The following is a 24,870-nucleotide window of genomic DNA, read 5'->3' as shown; positions in this document are numbered from 1 at the left end:
ATCAGAGTCCAGACTCAGTCCTTAAGTAATCTTGGCGAACCCTTGGGTTACCTCGAGCTAAGGAGGTAGGATCTTATGATGGCAGCTCCGGTCTTGGGGATGTCCACGTGGTAGTCATGATTAGGCCGTATCTCAGCTCGTTAATCAGCCCGTGGGAAAATCAGGGCGTACAGTAGTCATTACAAGTGTTACAAAAAATGTGAAGCTTTAATGGATGGAAAACAACAAATTGAACACATTTTTTTTAAAGAAGAACATCAAAGATCGAATAAGTTACTGTGTTCGATTAATTGCTTCAGTTGATTGTATTCGCTTTTTTGTAAGACAAGGTCTTGCATTTCATGGTCATGATGAGTCCCAAGAGTCTAATAATCAAGGTATTTTTCTCAAACTTCTAACGTTTCTTGCTAATTATAGCAATTGATAAATGGTTTTCAAAGCATGGGTTGAGCATATCCAAATTACGAGGTCAAGGGTATGATGGAGCTAGTAACATGAGTTGAGAGTTTAATGGTTTGAAAAGTATTATCATGAAGGAGAATGAATGTGCATTTTTTTGTCCATTGTTTTGCTCATCAACTACAATTAGCACTCCTGGGTGTGGCAAAAAAACATGATTTAATAGGTATTTTTCTTTTTATTCATGTTCTACTAATACTTGTTTCATAAACAATTTATATATATAACGATTTATATTTTTATGAAAAAATAGGTACTTTTCTCACCGTAGTGTCTAATGTGGTGAATGTTGTTGGAGCCTCATCTAAGCGTCGTGACATTCTCCAGGAAAAACAAGCTCTCAAAGTCATCGAAGCCTTAAAAGGTGGAGAACTTTTGAGTGGAAGAGGCCAAAATCAAGAAAGTGGAATTAAGTGTCCATGTGATACACGTTGGGGATCACACTTTGGTACTTTGGTAAGCTTTAATATCATGTTTTCATCTATTATTGATGTGCTTGAGGAAATTACAAATGATAGATTGAATAGTGAGCAAAAATATGAAGCATCTATTATGTTACAAATGGTGCAAACATATGATTGCATTTGGTGAAGAATATTCTTGGGATCACAAATGAGTTGTCACAAGTCTTACACAAAGGTGATCAAGATATTGTGAATGCAATGGATTTAGTCAAAATATGCAAGAAACAGTTACAAATGATGAGAGACAATGGATGAGATTCTTTAGTAGAAGAAATTTCTAATTTTTGTATGAAGTTCAATATTGATGTTCTTGATATGAATCATATGTATTGTCCTCAAGGGAAATCACAGCGCAAGGCTCCAAAGCTTACAAATTTTCACTATTTCCGTGTTGATTTTTTCAATACAGTTTTAGATTTACAGCTACAAGAGGTAAATAGTCGTTTTAATGAGGCTAATACTGAGTTGATACTTTGTTTAGAGTGCTTATCTCCAGCTAATTCATTTTCTGCTTTTGACAAGGGAAAGTTAATCCGTCTTGCTCAACTTTATCCATGTGATTTTTCTACAATGGATATAAAGGTACTAGAATATCAACTTCAAACATATGTTGATGATATGCGTTCTCATGTCAAGTTTTCAGCTTTGAAAGGGATGGTTGATCTTTCTTAGAAACTAGTTGAGGCACAAAAGGATAAGGTATATCCATTGGTTTATTTGCTTATTAAATTGGCATTAACGCTTCCACTTGCAACAGCTTTAGTAGAAAGAGCATTCTCTGCAATGAACATTGTGAAGAATCAAATGCGCAACAAAATGAGAGATTAATGGTTGAATGATAGCTTCACTGTGTATCTTGAGAATGATATATTCAATGCTATTGATAATGAGCCTATTATTCATCGTTTTCAAAACATGAAATCCCATCGAGAACAACTTCAAATGTACGAGCTGAAAAATTGATTTATTATGCTAAAATTTCATGACAATGTGTACTGTTTTTAAGTAATGCTTGAGATTTCTTGATAGTCATTTCTCGTAAAATGTAACTCCAAAATTTTAATTATTTTTTTAGCATATTATATTATTTGTTTTGAAAAAATATTCCCTTTAACAAATTTCTGGGTCTACCACTGAGAAGATATATATATATATATATATATGCATGTTGCTGTGATTTGTTACTGTCTTCACTAAGTGTATAAGTTTTGATGCTAAAGGTTGATCATTGATGTTGCTTGTTATTCTTATTGATGTACTTTTTGCATGGGAAGGAATTGAAGGAAGATACATTCATTAAAATGGTTTGTGGAATGGAGGATAGTTTTACTTTCCAGGTGGAAGCGTCCATGGATTTTGCACGATAAGTGAGGTTTGAGTTTAAGTTGATTTTATTTTTAATTATTAAATTGGGACATTTGTGATAGTGATAATTCCCATGATTGTTTTGTATGTCTATATATATAAATGGGTTATGTTGTTTCAGAGCGCATAAGCATTCATTAATTATAAGTCTTAAAGTGCTTATTTTCTTTTTTAATTTATGTATACTAGAGATAGTCATTTACTCTTGTGATGATAAAAAAATGAATTTGTATATATATTAGAAAGAAACTAGTTCATGCTTCTTTAGAGAACTCTATTTTTTAAAGTTTCATGGTGAGTTGTATCTTATTGGTTTGATTCTGGCTTTTTTTCCTTTTGTTTTATGTTGAGCATTACTGCTGTCTTTTTCTTTTAATCACATTATTCATTACATGTATGCATAAGTGTTATTGACAAAATCACACCTCTGTCCTGCTTTTCCCTATTTTTCTTTAACTCTCTCTGTAGTGGGAAAACAAAGTCTTTGCTCAAAATTTTATCTTTTCCTTTTATTGGTCAAATTGGGATAACTGTTTTTGTTTAGTTTGATTTTTATTCCAATATGAAAATGAAAACCAAAATCTTCAACAAAATAATGACCTGGTATCAATCTCTCCTTATCTATATATGTTTCCCTTGTTTGGAAGATGAGGAAAACAAATGAATTAGAAAGGAATTAAAAAATAATAGAAATTCTTACTCTTGTCTTAAACCGGTTAGTTTTCTTCATCTCGATTTGTAGTATTTCATTATGGCAGTCAAAATAGGCTGATTATTTTTTTACTTAGCTTTGATTTTGGAAGAAATTTATCATTTTCCTTAAATTAAGTTTTATGGGAGTACTCATTACTATTTATTTAAAATTTAGCCAAGGTTTAATAAATATATATTTGTCTTTTTCGGGAAGAATTTATGCTTATGTTTGTCCGCCAGTTATGTGTATGGGTTCTGATGAAAAGTATGTTCTTTATTCTGACTAAAATATACTAATAGTTATATTTTTATTATTTTTTAGTTGAATCACATTTGGCATGTTCATTCGACTTGGTCTTGTATTCCCTTAGTTGGAATTTTATTTTTTATATTTATATTTCTATTTAATTTTGTTTAATTCATGGTTATGTTCTCATATGTTGTTTATATAAGAAGTGTGTCTTCACATAAATAAGGATTATACAACACAATTTGTATTATAAAGGATCTTGTTGTTATGTATTTGTCTAGTGTTTCAACAATTATGTTCTAGGAAGCCGAATAAAATAATTATATAATTGCAAACATTATATTATTGTGTGATGCACTATAAAACTATAACATATGCTGCTTGGCTATTTCTTATAGTTGTATACACTTGTCTAATGCACCTTCTCTTTTTTTAAGGGGATTAGGATACTGCTCTTTGGTATTTTTTGAGTTGGCATGACTCTTGTCATCTTGGTACATGTGAACCAATTACAATATATTTAGGAGAATTATAATCACCTACAAAAAACCACATATACGTATGCTGATGTTTCTATATAAATTAATATAAACATCATGATTTGAAAACTAAAAGAGCTTGGATAGAATTTTAAATCTTTTTCAATAATAATGTTGTGTAGATATGCATGTCCTTCGTATATAGGACATCAACTTTATAGGGATATTGAAAGAAAGCATGCTTGACAACAAAAATAGCTTTCTTAAAATATTTTGCATGAAATATTGTGTTCCTTTAATATGGTTTTTGTTCTCCGTTTCCCTCTAATATTTTGTGAAGATATTGAGTTTGGTGGTTGTTTGAGGATGTAATTTAGTGGTTTTTTTTTCAAGACTTGTTATTGTTTCACTACAACAGAAATGGCCTTAGTTTGTCAGGTATAAAAGCACTTGTGTTATTTTTGTTTCTTCCGACATCACTTATTCAATGACCATATTAAATAAGAAATTTGTTATGTCAAACAAGAAATCTAAGTTTCAAATTCTTAAAGCAGGTTTGAGGTACCTTGTTCTGTATCCTCTTGACTCTAGTTTCTGTTGATGATTCTAGCTTTATTCATAACCAGAAATTTAATTCATAAATGTCCCAAAGAGAGTTTGTGCAAGTAATTCATTCTTTGTCCAAATGTGTGTGTCGTCATTTCTAATTTTTTCTTCTAGTTGTCATATTTGTGAGGTTTTATTTGTGTAAATCTAATACATAATAGTAGAACATTTACAATTATTCTTTTCTTTTGGGTAGCCTTTTGGATGCCCCTATTTTCTTGTTTGAGAGGCATTACATTTTAGCTCAATTTATTGAATGCTGTAGACATTGACTTATAAGTGTAGACTTAAAACCAAATTTTCATGGTTTGTCAATTGTGATCTCAGTTAAAGATCATTTTTTTGTTGTAGTCAACTTGGTATACATTTATATCTTGTCCTTTCTCTTCTTTGATTCCTTAGGACTTAATTATCATATTTTTAATTTACAATATATACATATATCAACTTTAAACTCCTGTTTGCTTAGAAAAATCTTGCTATAACATGATTTTTACCAGAGATTAGATTGATTATGATTCAGGTTTTTTCTTTTTTTTTGAAGTGCAGGGTAATGAGAGGGAACGGGAAGTTTGTATTTGGTCATAAAGTGTGCAACCACACCCACAATGTGCTTCCTATAAACAACTTAAGTTGCTGAGAGAGAACAAGTCATAAATTTACATTGAGAAAAATTAGTATGTATCTTATATTTTAGATGCAAACCTTGTGGTTTCATATCTTTTTCTTCCTTACTTCTTTGGCTAGTGAGTATAAATATGGTTTCATTAGAATCATTATTCTTTAATGTATTTACATTGTTGTTGTTCTGGTGATTCTTGTCAACCCATTCTAAATAATTGTTTATGAATGTTTTTACTCAAAAATTATTTGTATGGGCCAAATACTGTATTATATGTTAATAGTTATGAGGTTTTCTTTTTGGAGTTTCTAAAAGGCAAAGTTCCAATTGATTATGTATTTAGTTGTGCTTAGCATTTCCATTTGGAACTTGAACATTTGTAATATTATTCAATTAATTAATATTTTCTTTTGTCCATCTCTTTTTTAATATTAGTAGAAATAAACTTATTAAATGCATATTAAAATAATATTTGTTAATGTTGACGCCGTTTTTTTCGTCAACTTAGAGGAGAAGAGCAATTAAACGAAATATACCAGAGGAAACAAATAATATAGACACGATTTTTTACGTGGTTCAACAGTTAAAATTTGCCTAGTCCATGAGTCTGTGTTATTAACTTCTTGGAATTTTCTGATAGCTTTCTTGATGCAATTGTACAGAGTTTTTCCAATAACCGTTTTTCATCATTTACAAATGAATCGTCCCACTTTATTTATAGAGTGATTTACTGAATTTCTTCCCACATATTTCAGGGAGTTATTCTATAAATCAATTAAAATAATGCCATTAAATGCATTAGCTAATACGTACGCGGTAATATCCCATGATATTTGGGATTTAATAACAAATTACACCAAATCCCTTAAACATAGGGATTTTACAACAATAAACATGTTCACACACAGCTTGCGAGCTTGGAAGCTAGATTCACACGCCTTCAAGATCGTTCACCTATTGCGAGCTCATCACCTTGGTTCACCTATGTTCTCAACAAGTGATGTTGATGAGACCATCATCTTTGAGCTTACAATACTCGACCTCGAATCGTCTTGCCTGAAGGTAGGAAATAAATTAAGAAATTTATACAAGTGTTAAACCATTGCCACCTCCGAGACTACGTAGTTCCCGAGCTCACCAATCCCAACGTTGTCACATTTACTGCTCAGTGAGACTGTTTCTGACTTGCTGATCACATGACGAATGTGCTAGTTTCGAGCTTACACCTTACGAGCCTGAGTTTCGAGATCAAAATTCCTATTCTCAAAATTGGGGTGTAACATTTTTCCCCCTCAAAAGTATTAGTTCAAATCTTATGAGAAAGAAAACTTTTGAACTGCCTCTTTCGAAAACTGAGCCACCTACTACACTCGAGTGTGGACACGCGTCAGTCGTGGATTGCTTAATCAAAGTACTCAAGTACTTTTTCACCACACCCATCTCTATTCGCATGCTAGCTTTTTGCAGCCATTGCCACGTTTGCACCCGACCATTTGATCAGATACCGAATCCAGCCAATGGCCCATATTAGGTCAACCCTTGACCTCCTCTTGGTATGCATATATATATATATATATATAGTCTCATCTTCTCTTCTTCTTCACTTTTATCTTTACGTTTTGAGTTTCAGAGAGCTTAAAATTCTTTAATCTTTGCATGTTCTCCAATCCGAAGAGACATAACACACCTTGCATTTTCGACTCCATGTGAGCTTTCTTGCAACCGCTCCTACAGTCGTCGATCTTACTGTACCTGCAAGCTTCTCTGTGTAAGTTTCTTATTCTTTATTCTCGTATTTTTATTTCTTCGTGCATTTTGTGTTTTTCATTCCTGTATGAATGTATGTTGTAGTTGGTAGTTTTAGCAATATTGTTTAGCATAAACTTTCTATTCAAAATCTTTGACAACATAGTTCGAAAACCCATATTTAGTGTAAAAAATGCAAACATGAGGTGTTTTTAGACTACGGGTTATGTATCGTGTAAGCCCAGAAATGGGGTTCTGAATTAGGGTTTTTAATTGCACAAATCCCCAAATTATCACCTTTTTGGGTAACCGTCAACTTTTCCCCTGAAAATCTGAGATTCTTAAAATGAACCCACGCTTTCCCACTAGTATAGTTTTGAAAACATAATTGATAGAGTAATTTAAATACTTTAATATGAAATTTTAAAATATGTGATAAGAAATAATTATGGCTCATTTATTAATTTTTATTTTTATTTTCAATATATTTACCTTATTTAGATTTTTTTAAATTTATTTAGCTTATTTATATTAATTTCAAACTAAAGGTGTCAGAAAACAATAAAAAAAAGTGTTAAATCTAACGGAAACCAAAAATTTTCGTTAAACTGACATTTATAATATATAAAGTAATATATATAGGATTTTTCATAGGTGGGGCATCACTTTTGCCCCTACCGTAGGGCTATTTTCTATTTTTGGCACTTGGAGAAATTATAACTCTATTTTTTTGCATGATGGCATACATGATATCTATATCAAGCTTCTCCCCAATTTTCCAGAAATTTTGAATAATTTACAGTACCGAAATCAGAGTTCAAACAGTCAGTTGCACATGTGCCTAATTTTTTTTATTATCATGGAAAACAGACTATTTGAACTTTGATTTCAGCACTATAAATTATTTAGAATTTCCTTAAAATTGGTGGGATGACTATTATAACTAAAAATTTAATCTCATACAATATAAAAAGATGATCAATTGATGAATCATTCATACTATACTTTTGTAACTTCATTTGACTTGTACGGTGAAGTACATAGGTTTAAATTGCAAACCACATTGGCGGCTTAGTTGACGAGGAAATTAATAATTTGCTATTGATTGCATGGAAGATGGGGTCAAGTAATTGGGATGTGTCGATTGTATGAATATGTGTTATAGTAGAACATCCCCAATCACGGTTGTGTAATCTAAGCTTTGAACTTACAAAATTATAGTAGGACCCAATTAATTTTCCAATTGTCAAGTTTTGAACAATTGTCATCCCACATCAATTTTGTAGTAATGTAATGTGTCTATTTTATTTAGTATCATGAAAAAATAGCAAATTGATATTCGATTAGTGACTAAAGTCACAAATTTCACCTGTTGACCCTTAAAAGTTAGCATTTTCGAGATTTTATTGGTACAATTATTTTTGTCCCTAATATAGCCATTTTATGCAAGATCGTGATGAACTATAAAATTGGTGTTCAAGTAGTGATAAAGTTACTGTTGGACCATATAAAAATAAACTATTTAATATTTTAGTACTACAATTAATAATCTTGATCAATAAAAGGTAAAATAAAATTATTTATTTATTTTAGTGTTATTTAAATTAGTGGTATGATTATTAAATACATACATTATTTATTTTTATTCAAGATTATTTTTGGATGAAAACCTTATAATTAGAAATCATTAGCAAAATATATTTATTAAATATTTAAACGTAAGAAATTGTTTTTCTTTCCTAATTATCTAATTCAGTGCACACACTCTTAACTTATATTAAATAAATTTATGTATTTCAAATAATTACAAAATCATGAATTTAAGTACTATAGAAATATAGTAAAATTATATTATATCTTAACATATTCAATTAAAAATATAAACAAAGTTATTAAATACAAATTTGTCATACCAAAAATAAATAAAATAAAACAAGATATACATTTATGAAAAAAAATAAAAATTCTTGAACTCCAAATACGTAGCATAAGCAAATCAAGAAGAAACATATCAAATTTATTTTTTTACAGATTTATACAAAAATATGTTATATATTTACATGTAACTATACTACTTTTAAGTGTTTCCATAATTCTTTAGTACCCAACTTTAGATAGAAAAAAATAAGTTGGTTAAATATTTGGATAAGTCTAATATATATATAGAGAGAGAAAGAGGTATAACAACTTTTGAAGAGAAAGTTATATTTTGGAAATAAAAGTAACAGGTAACAAGTTGCTAAGGGTAAAAAAGTATATTGATGCTTTTTCATACAAAAATATTCATCTCACCATTAAAAGAGAATCTCCAATTATCCAAAGGTTAATAATTTGTGATGAACTTAGTCCCTCAAAATGAAGTGAGGGACTAAAGAAGTGCCCATTAAAGATAAATATCTTATATTTTTTCTTTACGGAAAAAATACTTAAAGTTGCAAAATATTGTTTTTATGAGTATCTCTTCTGTTAGAACTATTAAACATGTTGACTAAACAGACATTTGTCATCCTGTAATTGCTCTATTTCATAATTTCTTTAATAAAAATATTTTAAATTATAAAAATGAATTAAAAAGACATTTTAAATTAATTCTAATTTAAAAAATACATATTTTGAGGATAAAAATACTCAATTTATAGAGTTATACAAATCTGGTGAGTCTATAATTAACAGCTCCAACAGATGAGGTACTGATAAAAGTAATTTTTTAGCAACTTTTGGTATTTTTTCCACAAAAAAACAAGATTAAGTATTTATCTTTAACATATATTGAACATTGGATATTTTTATCATAAAAATAAAAAATTAGATATTTAATTATAATAAGTGTAAAATATTGAGTATTTATGCTGCAAATACTCACATTATTGTTATTTTAATTGCATATACGTGAAGAGAAGGATAATAAAGTATCAAGCTTCAGCATGTAACCACGCACATAATAATACTTCAATTATATGTTCTATATATAGAGATTAAAAAAATCATTTCATTTATTATATCTTTTTGGGCTGAATTTCTATCTTTCAATATAATTTTAATTTTTTAATAATTATTGTTTATATTTTTATTCCTTTTCTTTTTTTATTTAAAATAAAATATGTATTTATTTATTTATTTTGGTTGTAGAAAATGATATAAACAACATGTAACTTTTGTACATTGATTTTTTTCTATTTTCTTTTTTTGGTTAAAACTAAATAAAAACAACTATAACCTTTTTCATCAGTTTTTGTTTTAAATTAATAAATAAATGTTTAGGTTGTTGAAACACATAAAAATGGCAATCAATAAACTTTGTACACAATGTTATCACTAATGTTGCATATAAAGTCATCTAGAAACTTGAAAATGTCATTTTTATTATACTCTAAAATATATCTTAGTTAATTTTTATATTATAATTTTTTTTTGTAGCAATATTTTTATATTAAAAAATTAATTTAAATCATTTTTAAAAAATATTTATTAAATGGACCAATATTAAGATGTGACACATGTCAGCCTAGTCCTTGACAAAAAAAAATCAGAACAATTGACAAAGTTAAGTAATAGAAAGTATAGATTTTTTCATATTTATGGTATATTTTAAGTTGTTTTACAAAAATATGAACATTTAATTTTTTTACTTTTTTATGGCTTTTTTATATTTAAAAGTTCATATTTATAAAAAAACATTCCCATAAATTTGAAGAAAAAAAACATAATTATGCCATATTTATATTGATGGCTATATTTTTATTTTGAAGGATTATGGATGCTTATCAGATGATCCAACTTTTTTACTCATAATCAATCCAATCTAATTAAAGGTTGGATGTTGGAAATCATCATCCAATCCAATCAAATCCAATTGTAAGATTGGATTGGTTATTTTATCTTTGAACCTAAATTTTAATATTAAAGAAATTAACAAATAAAAAAAATATACAAAATAAATCATACAAAAAACTAAACATTATATATGTAACGTCCCTGTTATCCAAAAAACAGGCACGAATGACGTGGCAAGTGATTCCTGGACACGTGGCTGGAACTTGGCGGAATTCTGCTAGGGTATCGACCAGAAGAGATATCATAAGCGAAAGGTAGTCGAAGCTTACCTGCGACCAGCACGGTCGCGGGTTCCGCGTGCCTTATGATACTTTTTTAAAGATCTTAGTCAATCCCGAAATTGACTCCCATAATTTCCTGAGTATCCGATTATTTAGGAAATAATATCTGTAACAAATTAATATAATCCCCCTTGAGCCTATAAATAGAGAAAGATAGCTCAAGGAAGGGACTTTTGGCCTTCGAATTATTTGAGACTAGAGTGATTTTATTTGATAGATTGTTTTGTTCTTCAGAGGTTAGTGAAACTCATTGAACCCTAGTTCTTTGATCACTCCTTTGAATCCTATATCAATAACAATTCAAGTGGACGTAGGTTATTACCAGATTCTGGGGCCGAACCACTATAAACTTTTGTGTTCCTTATTATTTCGTCATCATATTCTTTCCAACGTGTGTGTCCACATCAAGCATATTTGACTCCGTGTCAGTTGGCCAAATTCAGGGTCAACAGTCTCGAATTCGTTATTAAGGTTGAGTGTCTTGATTACTGTGTCATGAAGGCATAATCGGATTTATGTGTGGATTTAATTGAATATATGTGAGACTGTGTGAAATATATGACTTATATTGAGATATGACTATTTGTGCATGTTGATGTGTATTAAATGTAATTGTGGCCACGTTTTTGTGAAAAAATACATTTTCGTAATTTTGATCAGTTAAGGCTATAATTGTAATTATACGTGCTATGTGATTAGAACTACATTACTATGTGGACATATTTGCGATAACATGCTTAAGTCGATCATTTAGAGCAATTTGGCAAAAAAGTCACAACGACGATTTATACTCTGCTCGAGGTGATCCAAGGGGTATTTTGGTGATTTTGCGCAAGTCGGGAGTTAGTGGAACATTTTTTGGAGGAAATAATTGCATTTGGAGGTTAGTAATTTCATTAAGAATTTAGGGTGTTAATTTGAGGTTTAGTGGGGTTGGTGGAAAATGACCTTAGTACCCTTAAAGGATGCCTTGGGGTTAACTGTTAGTGGGGGTAATATAGTCATTTGACCTATGCATTAAAGCAAGGGGTAGCTGCACTAGGGAGCACACTTACACATTTTTTCCCCTTTCTCTTGGTTCTTTCTTATGGTGCATTGATGCTAAGGAAGGTCTTGAGCTTGAAGGGGATTTTTGGTGATTCAAGGAAGCTTGGAGGGATTTCAGGAGCAAGGGAAGGAGCTAGGAGCTGCCAAGGGTCTCTCTATTCAGCTGCAACACAAAATTCAGAGGAGGTGAGCACTTAGATACCCTATTTTTCATTTCAATGGTTGTGGTATTGAGCTTTGGGTAATTGAGTTTGGATATAATGATTTTGGGGAATTGATGTTGCTTAGGTCATAGAATGATGGTAGTAATTGGTTTTTTAAACTGAATTGATGGTCTGTTTGCTACTGGAAGTCTTGATTTGCAGAGTGATTCTCGGATTTTGGGAGAGAAGCATGAGTTTGAAACTCAAGAAGTGCAAATTGTGTTCTAATGTTGTTTTGATAAGTTTGAATGAGTTTTTGTGGTATATTAACTTTGGTTTTGGGTTGTTAGGATTTTATGGTGCGTTTTATGGTTGTGAACTTGCTGGGAAGATCGTTTGGGGTCGATTTTCTGGGTCTGGTATGCAAGGGAATCACAGTTTTGGTTTAGGGGAAGAACATGTTAGCTTCTAGGTAACTTTTGGGTTTCAGGTGACTTAGCGCAACCGCACTAGGTTGTGGCGCAACCGCACTAGTGTCCCAAGAACCAAGGGATTTGATTTTTGAGTTTTTATTTTTTTTGGTTTCGGAATTAGTAGCGCATCCACGCTGATCTAGGGCGCGACTGCGCCAGTACCCCAGAAAGCATAAAATTTCTGCAGGCACGACCGTGCCAAGTGTCCCAAAGTGTGGTTTTGCTGATTTTATGATTAAGCCTCAGGGAGTTCAAGAATCCATTTGGTGGCCCACTTGGGGGCTTGAGGGATGTTTTTAACGTCCCGACAACAGGAAATAGTAATCTTAAGAATAGAGTCTGGTGGTGAGGCTGAGGACTTGAAATCAATCCTTAATAAGAATATGTTTGTGTTGTGACTAGATTATCGCAAGGCTCAGGATCAGGATCGTACTTAAGGTCGTATCATTTATTGCGTAGAACTCAAGGTAAGAAAACTACACCCTGGTTGTAATCGGGGCTTGAACCCTTGTAATTGGGTATGACTGTGGTTATGAATGTGATTATTCATTAGGCATGCTTGTATATGCTGCATTTGATTGCGTGTTGTGCAATATATACATGATGAAATCTATTCTGAAAGCTGACCTGAGGGTGTCAGGGCCGACAACAAGCGTGTGGAATGCAGCCTGGCCTAAGCGTGTTGGGGTCGGCTGTTAGAATAGAGGACTCAGCCTAAGGGCGTCGAGCCTGAATGTTATACAAATAAATAGAAGTGTGGATTACACTTAACTAACTGCATTGATTTTTGAGATTAGATTATATGTTTGATTGAACAGGTTATTCCTACTAAGCTTATTGCTTGTATCATGTTGTTGATTAGCTTTATCGATTTAAGTTTACTATTTATTTATGGTTGCTCATTTGTGTCTGGTGATTTAAGTTTTCTTGCTGAGTCTTGGCTCACGGTTACTACATGGTGCATGTAAGGGAAAGGGAGAGCTGGACCAGCCATGAGTTGGAGAGCTTCAGGGGCAGTGTGTACACATGCAGCCTACTCGACCGCCACGGTCGGGATAGCTTGGGAGGAACTAGGGTTGAACCCTGTTTTGTTGCTTAGGATTGTTAATCTATATTTTATTTGTCTTTTATTAGTTTGTAAACATTTTTGGGATCTCGTGTATAAACTTAATATTTTTAATGAAAATTAATTACTTCGTTGACCAAAATTTTTAGTACCTATCCTCGATTTAGTCTTTAATTACACGTTTAAGTCCAAATGACTCACTTAGCGAGTTAAGCACTATTTTAAACACATAGTGTACCAGTCTGGGCTAACCAAAGCATTACAACTTGGTATCAGAGCCGTCTAGGTTTAAGGATTCCGAAAGACAAGTTGGGCATGTACACTCATCGCTAAAGATAATCTCGACTCACAGTTTGATATCTAATAACGCGACGATGTGTTTAACAATTTAAATTGAACTTAAATGTCTTATCTGCATGCTAGAATAGAGAACATGATTTGTATATGTATCTTGTGGGAGTAAGGCTTGATAATTGATGCATGAACGTTATAGACTTCTGTCTTCGTATGCATATTGTATGTGGATATTGTGTTGTTTTGCCCTGCTTGTGCAATAGTTCTGGATATGAATATCATGCCTGATAGGTTAAGTCATTGCCTGCGAACAGATTCAGAAATTAGGTATCCAAGGCAGTCAATTGAATCGGGCATTGTTAATGTTGGGGTTGCGAATGATAGTTGGGGCCAGAACCCTCCATCTGCCACCTGGAATTGGCAGCAATGTTTGCTGGCATGCAAGCACGACTGCAAAAACAGGAGGAGGAGATTAAGTGGTTGAGACAACGGGTTCCATGAGAGAATGCTACTTTGTATGTTTTGATAACAATGGCACCAGATTCGGTTCAACCTGAAGGTGGAATCAGATGGGAACTACTGTATGAAAGATTCCAGAAGCATTACCCTTCAGTTTTCGAGGGAGCCTTGGATTCGTTCAGAGTTGAATAGTGGATGGGCATGATTAGCTCCACCCTTGACTATATGGGAGCAGTAGGCAATGATAAAGTGACTTCTGCCACGTACATGCTGCGGGAGGATGCCCGAACGTGGTGGGAAGTGGTATCCCAAACCCGAAATGTTATCATGATGCGTTGGGAGGAATTCAGACAATTTTTTAACGAAAGATATTACTGTGATGCAATTCATATTGCAAAGACCAATGAGTTTATCAACTTGGTTTAGGATAGTAAGACAGTGACAGAGTATGTCAAAGAATTTGATGGGTTGGCCAAATTCGCTTTTGATTTGGTACCAACAGATGTGGTCCGGAAGGAACGATTCAATCGAGGATTGAACTTTGGGGTAGCCCAGAGAGTGATGATCGCTCCAGTACATGAGATTTCTACCTACGCACAGGCAGTAGAGAGGGCCATTGCTATAGAGGATGTAGAAAATAAGATATGGAGTGAGAGTGTCATAGGGCAGGAAGCTCAGACAATGGCACCCCGATTAGCGGGATCAGGTAAGGGCGGAGGCCCTAGTAACCAAAAAAGAAAGACCCTTAACAGTTCTATTACATGTGGTCCTGACATGAGGGGTCATAGCTCTCAAGGTGGCTGCCAAGGCAGCAACGTGGTCTGGAGAAGTTATCTAGTATGCGCCAGGTGTAGGAGACGCCATCTGGGAGAATGTCGAGTGAAGGCATGTTTTCTATCTGGGATAATTCGAAACATCAAGATGGATTGCCCAAAATCGAAAATGGAAGAACCAAGGCATACAGATAGCTCGACCCTAGCTCAAGTGTCCGTATCGACGCAACTAGAGACGGAGGCTGGTTCCTTAGAGGCGGCAGGTTAGCTTTTGTAATGCCCTGGTTAGCCAAGATCGCCACACTATGTACTTTAAATAGTGCTTAACTCGCTAAATGAGTCTTTAGGCCATAAGCGTGCATCTAAGTGCTATTAATGGGCCAGGGTTAAAATCTCGATCAAAAGGAATGGATATATTTTATTTAAAACATTAAACTATACATGGGATCCCATAAAAGTGTTTACAAAGTTGTTTACAATCCAAAAGGGCCATTACAATTCAAAGTTACAATCCGCTGATCTAAGCGGCAAAAATAGGGTTAAACCCTAGTTCCCCTGAGAAACACCTTGGTCGTGGTGGTCAAGCGGCCGCATATGTACACATCGCCACCTAAGCTCTCCACTCAAAGCTGGGTAAGCTTCTCTTTCCCTTTACCTGCACCACATAGCACCCGTGAGCCAAGGCTCAGCAAGAAAACTTATTACTACATGTATACATATAATAATAACGATCATGAAATTGTTCTGGGGCTCGCAACCCTAATCAGATGATGACTATTAAGTCAATCTGGGGTCCTGCGCCCTGGGATGACTATTAACTCATCATGGGGTCCTGCGCCCTGAATAGATGACTAATAAGATATCCTGGGGCCCTGCACCCTAAGCCATGTGACTATCAAATCACTTGAGCCTTTTAGCCCTGGCTCTGAGTAACTAGTCATAGACTAGCCATGCACTTTAGTTTTCTTCGACCAATAGGTCGGATGAGCATATAATGCTCTTGTTGATTAGAACTAATCATATCAACCATTGTTCAATATGTTATTGTCACTCTTGACTCATAAGTCAATTCCATACAACCAGTGCTCATCACTATTGTCATTTCTGGCTGATAAGCCAGTGCCATTCAAAAGTAAACAATGCAACCAGGCATTCACAATGCAACAAATGTGTAACGCCCTAGTTAGCCAAGACCATTACACTGTATATTTTAAATAGTGTTCAACTTTCTATACGAGTAATTAGGCTATAAACTTGCATCTAAATGTGATTACTGGTCCAGAATTAAAAATTTTGATTAAAAAAGGAATGGATGTTTCATTAAAAACATTAAACTATACATGGGATCCCATAATAAATGTTTACAAGTGGTTTACAGTTCCAAAATGGTCATTACAATTCAAAAGTTACAGTCTGCCAACCTAAGCGGAAAAAATAGGGTTAAACCCTAGTTCCTCTGAGAAACATTGGTCGTGGTGGTCAAGCGGTCACATATGTTGTTACAAAACTTATACAGAATCTTTATTTATTTTCATGTAGATCTAATATTAAAATAATTAATACGAGATAGCCTAAAACATGTTTCTAAAATTGAATTCAAAGAGAAACAATGAATAGAATACTTATAATATACGCAGCGGAATTAAAGAGTCCTTCCTTCAGATTCTCTAACTCTTGTATCCTCTCTGTCGCTGAGTATTATCAAGAAACTGAACCGATCTTCTATTTTCTTCACAGCCTTCCAATGTATCCTTAGAATCATCTAGACTAGTGTTGGCAATTCTCAACACATGAGATAGATATAGAGAGAAGAAGAGAAAATAACAAAGAGGCTTAGAAAATGACTTGTGTTTAGAGAGAATCTAAAACTATCAGAAAACCAGTGATTAAACTTATCTGTCGTCTCAGAAATCTTAACTTATGACTTCTCTCTAAGCACTCCTTTTATAGACTCAATTAGGCCATTTAATTTAATTAAAAAATCAATAAAATAATAGCCATTTTAAAGCCCTAGGTCAAAATTATCATGGGCTTTAGGCCTGTGAAATTTCTCATTTGATTATAAGCCCATTGGACTTAAAATCAAGGCATGTATTATTTTATATTGATTTAATTAATTAATTAATCATTTAAATCCTTTATCAAATTAATTATTTATAATTTGAACCTTGATTTAAACTTATTTATTAATTTAGATACCAATTTATCTTAATTAATAAATCTGACATAATTTCTCTTTTCTTCTCAAAATTACATAACTCTGTGAAACTATCCAAAATTGACCTGGTCAACTTTGATAATTCTAATTGATAATTAAATCAGTTAATTGAGACTATGCAGATGATTTTATCCAAGGTACAATGGAGATCGTGGGCCTATGAAATCAAGCTCCAATAAGTTATCATAAATCTAACAAATAAATTTACTAACTTATTAATTCCTTGTGACTCCACTATAGACTCGGAATTGCACTCTTGAATTCATAGAACACTCTATAACAAATATAGATACGCTATTAATTATCCATTGTTACAACCATAATTGTCACCCAATCCTCTATAGACGGTCTACAATGAGATAGGACTAAAATACTGTTTTACCCCTCATTGTATTTTATCCTTAAAGCACTTAGTTCATTGTAAATGATATTTCAATAAACTAATTTAATTACAGAAATGAGATCTCTATCATTTAACACCTTGAACCAAACTAAAAGGAAACCATCATTTCACTTCTTCATCAGAAGCTATAGATGTTCATATCTATGATTAACACTCCCACTCAATTATACTACCGAGTTTCCAAGATGTAAGTATGGGCTAGTCCGTAGGGTAAGCTGGTAACGAACAAGTCAAAGAACTTAAATAATACAATCAGTTAGAATATTAACCACTCATAATTGAGATTGAATTGACCTATGGTCAACTATATGATATGACTAGAATAGATAATGACGGTATGTTTACTTATCTTATCAACTGTCAATATCGGTCATGTCCAATGTAACAAATACATTCGATCTTATCTACTTTGCTAATGTTCTGGAAAGAACATAACACTGTAATGTGTATGCAAATAATATCGTAGATTGGCAAGTCAGTGTAAATCCTGTGCACTGACTAATTTTAGGACTAACTTATTTTGAACATATAATCATATTTATATTCCACTGTGATTAAGTCACTATAAATACAATTAGTTATATGCTCAGGATTTAATAGAAATTTATATTAAACAAATAATCATGAAAATAAAACATGTGAGCAAAGTGATTTACCAAGTCAAAAAATGATTTCTATTCTTTTATTGATAATAAAATGAGATTACAAAGAATTTGGGTTTTAATTAGGGCATAAAACCCCAACAAACTCCCACTTGCACTAATTGAAACTAATGCCTCAATTCTACTAATCCCATTTCCTTGATATGCTTATCAAATGTAGTTTCTGGTAGTGTCTTTGTAAACGGATCTGCAAGATTGTCTTCAGTTGCAATCTTCATAACCTTTACATCTCCCCTGGCCACATATTCTCGAATAATGTGATACCTCCTTTCTATATGCTTACTCCTCTTGTGACTTCAAGGTTCTTTCGAGTTGGCTATCGCTCCTGTATTGTCACAAAACAACACAAGCGATTTATCCATTTTTGGAATAACACAAAGATCTTAATAGAGCTTCTTTAGCCAGACTATTTCCTTAGCTGCTTCTGACGTGGCTATGTACTTAGCCTCCATGGTGGAATCTGAGATTTCAGACTGCTTTACACATCTCCAAATCACAGCTCCACCCCCAAGAGTAAACACCATTCCAGAAGTAGACTTCCTGTCATCGACATCAGTCTAAAAATATGAATCGGTGTAACCTACAGGGTTCAGAACACCACCCTTGTATACTAACATATAATCCCTAGTCCGTCTCAAATACTTCAGGATATGCTTAACTGCTATCCAATCTTCCGGTCCTGGGTTTGACTGATACCTGCTCACTACTCCTACTACATAGCAGATATCTGGTCTAGTGCACAACATAGCATACATTAGACTTCCAACTGCAGATGCGTAAGGAAATTTTCTCAATGCATCTTCCTCTTCAAGAGTTTGGGGAGACTACTTCTTTGAAAGATGAATTCCATGGCGGGACGGTAGACGCCCTTTCTTGGAATTTTTCATTGAGAAACGTTCAAGCACTTTATCTATGTAAGCTGCTTGAGATAGAGCTAAGAGTCTGTTCTTTCTATCCCTGATGATCTGGAAACCTAGAACATAACTTGCTTCACCCAAATCCTTCATCTGGAATTGAGTGCTCAGCCAATTCTTCACATCTGATAATTTCTTAATATTGTTTCCAATGAGTAAGATATCATCTACATAAAGAACCAGGAATACCACTATTTGATTTTCCTTCAGTTGGTAAACACAGGGCTCATCAATATTTTGTTCAAAGCCATAGGTTTTGATTATTTCATCAAACCTAAGATTCCAGGAACGAGAAGCTTGCTTAAGTCCATAGATGGACCTATTCAACTTGCAAACTTTTCCTTCTTGTCCAAATACTTTAAATCCTTCTGGCTGATCCATATAAATGACTTCGTCAAGCTTTCCATTAAGAAAAGTTTTCTTGATGTCCATTTGCCAGATCTCATAGTCGAGAGCGGTTGATATGGATAGGAGGATACGAATGGATTTGAGCATGGCTACCGGACTAAAAGTTTCCTCATTGTCCATGCCTTCTCTTTGGGTATAACCCTTTGCCACTAATTGAGCTTCATAAGTCTCGATATTTCCATCAACACCTCGTTTCTTCTTGTAGATCCACTTGCACCCAATGGCCTTAAAGTCACTAGGTGCTTCCACAAGATCCCAGACGGAATTTGAGTACATGGACTCCATTTCCTGTTTCATGGCTTCGAGCCATAGTTCCTTTTCAGGGCTAGCCATTGCCTGTTTGAAAGACAACAGATCATCATCACTAGTGTCACCAACAACCATATTGGTTTCACCATCCAAACCATAGCGAACTGGGTTCCTAAAAACCTTCCCACTACGACGAGGCTCCGGAACTGTTTGTTTAGGAACAGTGGTACTTTCTTCATTTAAATCGACTTGCGTCGGTTGGACATGAAGAGCGGGAATTTCATCATCAACTTGCATTGATAACGATGGAACATTGATTGGAGTCAATTCTTTAACCATCTCCTCTAAAACTACTTTGCTGCGAGGTTTAAAGTTCTGGACATAGTCATTTTCCAGAAAAGTAGCATTTGTAGAAGTAAACACTTTCTTTTTTGAATGACTATAGAAAAGTCCACCCCGAGTACCTTTAGGATAGCCGACAAACATGCAAACTTCAGTTCACGGTTCTAGCTTTCCCTCCTTTTTCCTCAGGGCGTGAGCGGGACACCCCCAGATTCTATAATGGCGTAAACTAGGTTCACGACCATTCCAACGTTCTAAAGGTGTTTTGGGGATTGATTTAGACAGCACGACATTGAGATGTCGTTATCGGTTTCAATTGCATGTCCCCAGAACGAAGTTGGTAGAGTTGAGTAACTAAGCATGCATCTAACCATTTCCAATAAAGTTCTGTTTCGGCATTCCGCTACACCATTTTGTTGCGGAGTACCTGGGGTAGTAAGCTGTGATAAAATCCCAAGTTAAGTTAAATGATCTTGGAACTTCCTATCCAAATATTCTCCACCCCTATCAGATTGCAAGATCTTTAACGTTTTACCTAATTGGATCTGAGCCATTGCTAGGAATTCCTGAAATTTTGAAAATGTTTCTGATTTCCTATGCATTAGGCAAAGACATGAGTATCTAGAGAAATTTTCAATGAAAGTGACGAAATACTCAAAACCACCCCTGGCTTGTACATTCAAAGGTCCACAAACATCTGAATGCACAAGACCAAGTGGTTCTTTGGCCCTATCACCCTTTGCAGAGAATGGACGCTTGGTCAGTTTTCCTTCTAGACAAGATTCACAGACAGGTAATTCACCTAAGGTGAGTTCCCTCAAAGGTCCGTCCTTTGTAAGTCTTTGAATCCTATCATAGCCAATGTGACCTAGTCTCAAGTGCCATAAATACGTCATATTATCGTTATCGGTCTTTTGATGTTTATTGGTCCTATGTTTAGCTACTTTGAATAAATCATTATTAAGAGCGAGGGGTTCGTTAGGTCACAGAATATAAAGCCCGTTTTCCAAACATGCAATACACAATTGTGATCCATTGAAAGAAATAGATATATTAGAACTTGTAAAATTCATAACAAATCGTTCTAATTGCAACATGGAAACTGAAATTAAATTTCTACTAAAATCCGGAATAAAAAATACATCATTTAAAATTAAAAATTTATTTCCGAACTTCAGACGAGCTCTTCCTCTAGCCTGGCCCGCAACGAACGCTCCGTTCCCAACTCTAAGCTTTAAGCTCCCTTCGTTCAATTCCTCCCACGATTCAAGAAGCTGTAAAGAGTTTTAAACATGGTTAGTAGATCCAAAATCAATAATCCAAACAGAGTTATCATTCTCTAAAACACATGTTTCCAAGATAAATGAACTATAATCACTACCTTTGTTTTTATCTGCTAGAAACTTGGGGGCAATCTTGTTTCCAATGCTCCTTCTCTTTGCAGTGAAAACATTTATCTTTACCTTTCTTTTTTTTCTTGTTTTTCCCCTTAGGCGTCTGTGCACTTGGTTGTGAACTCACCTTTGCAGGCTTGGAGTTGTTGTTTTGTCCACCTTTCCTCTTGTTTCCAGCTTTCGAAGATGAAGCTTGGTTAGTTTCAGCCTTAGCAGGATCAACAGCAGTAGTAGTAGTTGCCTTCTTTTCTCCTCCCTTACTAGGTCCACCCATGATAGACTCAAAATTCTGAAGCTCATTCATGAGCTGCGTCAGACCATAGTTGAGTTTATTCAACACATAGTTGGTGGTGAATGGAAGGAAAGCTGGAGAAAGACTGTTGAGGATTAAGCCAACTTGAGTTTCCTCATTTATTATGGCTCCGTGCAGTTCAGCTTCCTGAAAGTAGTTTGTCATCTTGATCAGGTGATCACGAACATGTTGAGAAGGTGCCATTCGAGCATTGGCATATTTCTTGGTGGCCTCCAAACGAGTCTGCGCTGACTTGGCATGAAACATGTCTTGGAGTTGATCCATGATTTCGTAGGCTATCTCGACATTCTCCATCTTTGTCTTGAGAGTGTCGACCATACTAGTCAACATGTAGTGTCGCGCCTTGTTGTTAGCCGCCAGCCAACACTCATACTTGTCCCTCACAGACTTGGTAGCTCCTTCAGCTGGAACTTCCGGGGATTCCTCAGTCATGATGAACTTGGAGTTGTCACCAATCAACACAATGTTGATGTTTTGCTTCCATTTAAGGAAGTTTTCTCCAGTGAGTTTTTCCATCGAAAGTTGAGAAAGGATGGGAGTAGATACAGCCATAACTTAAAACTACTAATTACCAATAAAATAGAAATCAATCACATTTGCTCAAGAAAAATTCTATTCACACATATTTCAAGAAATTGCACAACATATACCAAAAATATGTTAGATATGAGAAAAAATACCAAAAACAATCATATCTCTATTTCTTTAGGTTTTTAACTAATCTATGATATCCTTGTCCCGGTTGGCGAGAGTAAAAAATATCACTAGTTAAATAGAGTTGTAAACTCATTTAATAATGGACACCACTATTACTAACCTACTATCCGATCAAAATAAGAAAACAAAATCTCTTATTTTATGAGCTAGACCCACGGTTTCAATAATCATAGATTTAGTCCTAGTAGTCACTGTAGGGGTGAGTCTAGTAGAATTTGACCTATAATTATCTATCTTTCGAAATCTAACATTGTCAAAATAACTAATGAACACCTTCCGTAGGGGGACGAATCAAAGCGCATCGAGACCCCATTAAGTTATTGACTATGTTAAACCAACGGTGGAGATCGAATAAAATTATTAAAATAAGCTCATTATAAAATTAAAAATATTATTTTTATTATTTATTTTTAGAAAATTAAAGACTATGGTTTTCCAAAAAAAAATAAACAGATTAAATTTTTAAAACCAAAGTCCTATAATTTCCTATTAATTCTAAAGTGTCACATTGAAACAAATTTAATTAATTTAGAATTAATTTGTTGCTAATCAATATTTAGGTTTAACTAATATAATGAACATATACAATTAAGTCCAACTCAGGTAAATGGGTCTTAACAATTGGACTTGTATGGAGGAGGGCTAGGTCCAGTATGTCGTTCTCACTACAAAGGCCACCTATCTTCCATACAATGTCTAAAAGACAAGAATTTAAACATTCGTTTTATTAATTGTTATTAATTGATTAGGCCCACTATAGTCATGCAAAACAAATAGTCATTCACAAGTGGAATCACCCACAAGAGATGAATTTAAACTTTGCATTTTCTAATGGGCCCAAATAAAACCTATCATTTTATGAATATTTTATTTGGCAAAAAAACCACATATCTAACAAACATATGTGTCACTATATGCATCTAAGCTCAATTGTAAAAATAACACATATAGTGCAAATAGACATGTTATAATTGGATATGCCTAATCATGTTACTATATGAGAAATTCTATGAATTTATGCAAAAATACCACAATTAATTTCATTTGCAAAAATACCACAATTAATTATCTAGAATTTTTCAAAAAAATCAAATTAATTAAATTTTTACAAAAAATAAGTCAATTTAAATGAAATTTATCAACAATTAACAATAGTTAACTTAAATTTCATTTATCAACAATCAACTTAGTTTTAGGTTAATTTGAAAAATATATATATTAATTTAATTTAAATAGGATTTATCAACAATTAACCAAAGTTAATTTAAATTCTATTTATTAAAAAAATATTTTATTAATTTGCTAAAAAAATAATATTTTACAAAATTTAACCAATTTTAAATTTTAAAATCAATATCTTAACTATTTTCAAAAATATATTGTGTTGTTACAACTATTAGTTAATATTTTAATCATTTAAAAAAATAAAATATAAATAGTTATAACAACCCTAAAATATCTCAAAACAGTTAATCAAATTCAAATATCCATAAAAATTTCTAACTAACAATATTCAAATTTCAAATAATTTAAATATTAAAAACTATATAATAAAAATATATTTTTATTTTCAAATAAAGATTTAATAAAAAAATGTCAAGAATTTAAATGAAAAAATCATAAATATCTAATATCATAATTCTAATATTTTAATATATTAAAATATTTAAAATTAAGTTGTTAGTCTATTTTTAAATTTGAATTTGAATCTTCGTAGAAAATATCTAATTATTTAAATCTCAACTAACAAAAATATCTTATTTTTAGAAGAAAAAAAAAACAATTTTAAATATAAAACAAATATGATATTTTTGGCTTTGAATATAAATAATAAATTTCCACAATTTTAATTTTCTCTAATTATTTTTTTTAAGGATGAACAATACCACGGGGTATTGTTCATCGCGTGGTGGTGGTGTGTGGGCGGGGCACGCGCTGGTGCGCACCACGCGCATGGTAGCCAGTGCAAATTTTTTTCGAAATTTTTTTTGTGCAATTTTTCAAACCAAAACTATTTTCTAATTAATTTTTAACATGTTTTACACAAAATAAAGCATATATAAAAATTAATAGCATAGAAAACATTACAACAATAACCTAAAAATTGCTAATATTCACATAAAATCAATATGCTTCATAAAAACATGAAAACCATCAAATTATTCAAACACTTCAAATAATCCAATTTTAAACATA

At 33.1% G+C, this 24,870-nt stretch overlaps 1 protein-coding gene across 1 annotated transcript; it reads left to right on the top strand.

Moving 5' to 3' along the window:
- The first annotated feature begins 214 nt into the window (after positions 1-214).
- On the top strand, positions 215-1,751 carry LOC133834024 (uncharacterized). Its single transcript, XM_062263556.1, has 4 exons — positions 215-377; positions 713-915; positions 1,218-1,505; positions 1,596-1,751. The coding sequence occupies exons 1-4, from the start codon at positions 215-217 to the stop codon at positions 1,749-1,751; spliced, it is 810 nt and encodes a 269-aa protein (XP_062119540.1).
- The last annotated feature ends 23,119 nt before the right edge of the window (positions 1,752-24,870 follow it).

This window comes from Humulus lupulus, chromosome 1 (genome assembly GCF_963169125.1).
Source record: "Humulus lupulus chromosome 1, drHumLupu1.1, whole genome shotgun sequence".
Taxonomy (NCBI): domain Eukaryota; kingdom Viridiplantae; phylum Streptophyta; class Magnoliopsida; order Rosales; family Cannabaceae; genus Humulus; species Humulus lupulus.
This window is presented reverse-complemented; position numbering and strand designations above follow the sequence as displayed.

Coding starts and splice junctions, on each gene's coding strand:
- LOC133834024 (XM_062263556.1), top strand. CDS start 215: ATGGAAAACAACAAATTGAACACATTTTTTTTAAAGAAGAACATCAAA. Junction 378..712: donor CCAAGAGTCTAATAATCAAG/GTATTTTTCTCA, acceptor ATGAAAAAATAG/GTACTTTTCTCACCGTAGTG. Junction 916..1,217: donor GATCACACTTTGGTACTTTG/GTAAGCTTTAAT, acceptor TTTTGTATGAAG/TTCAATATTGATGTTCTTGA.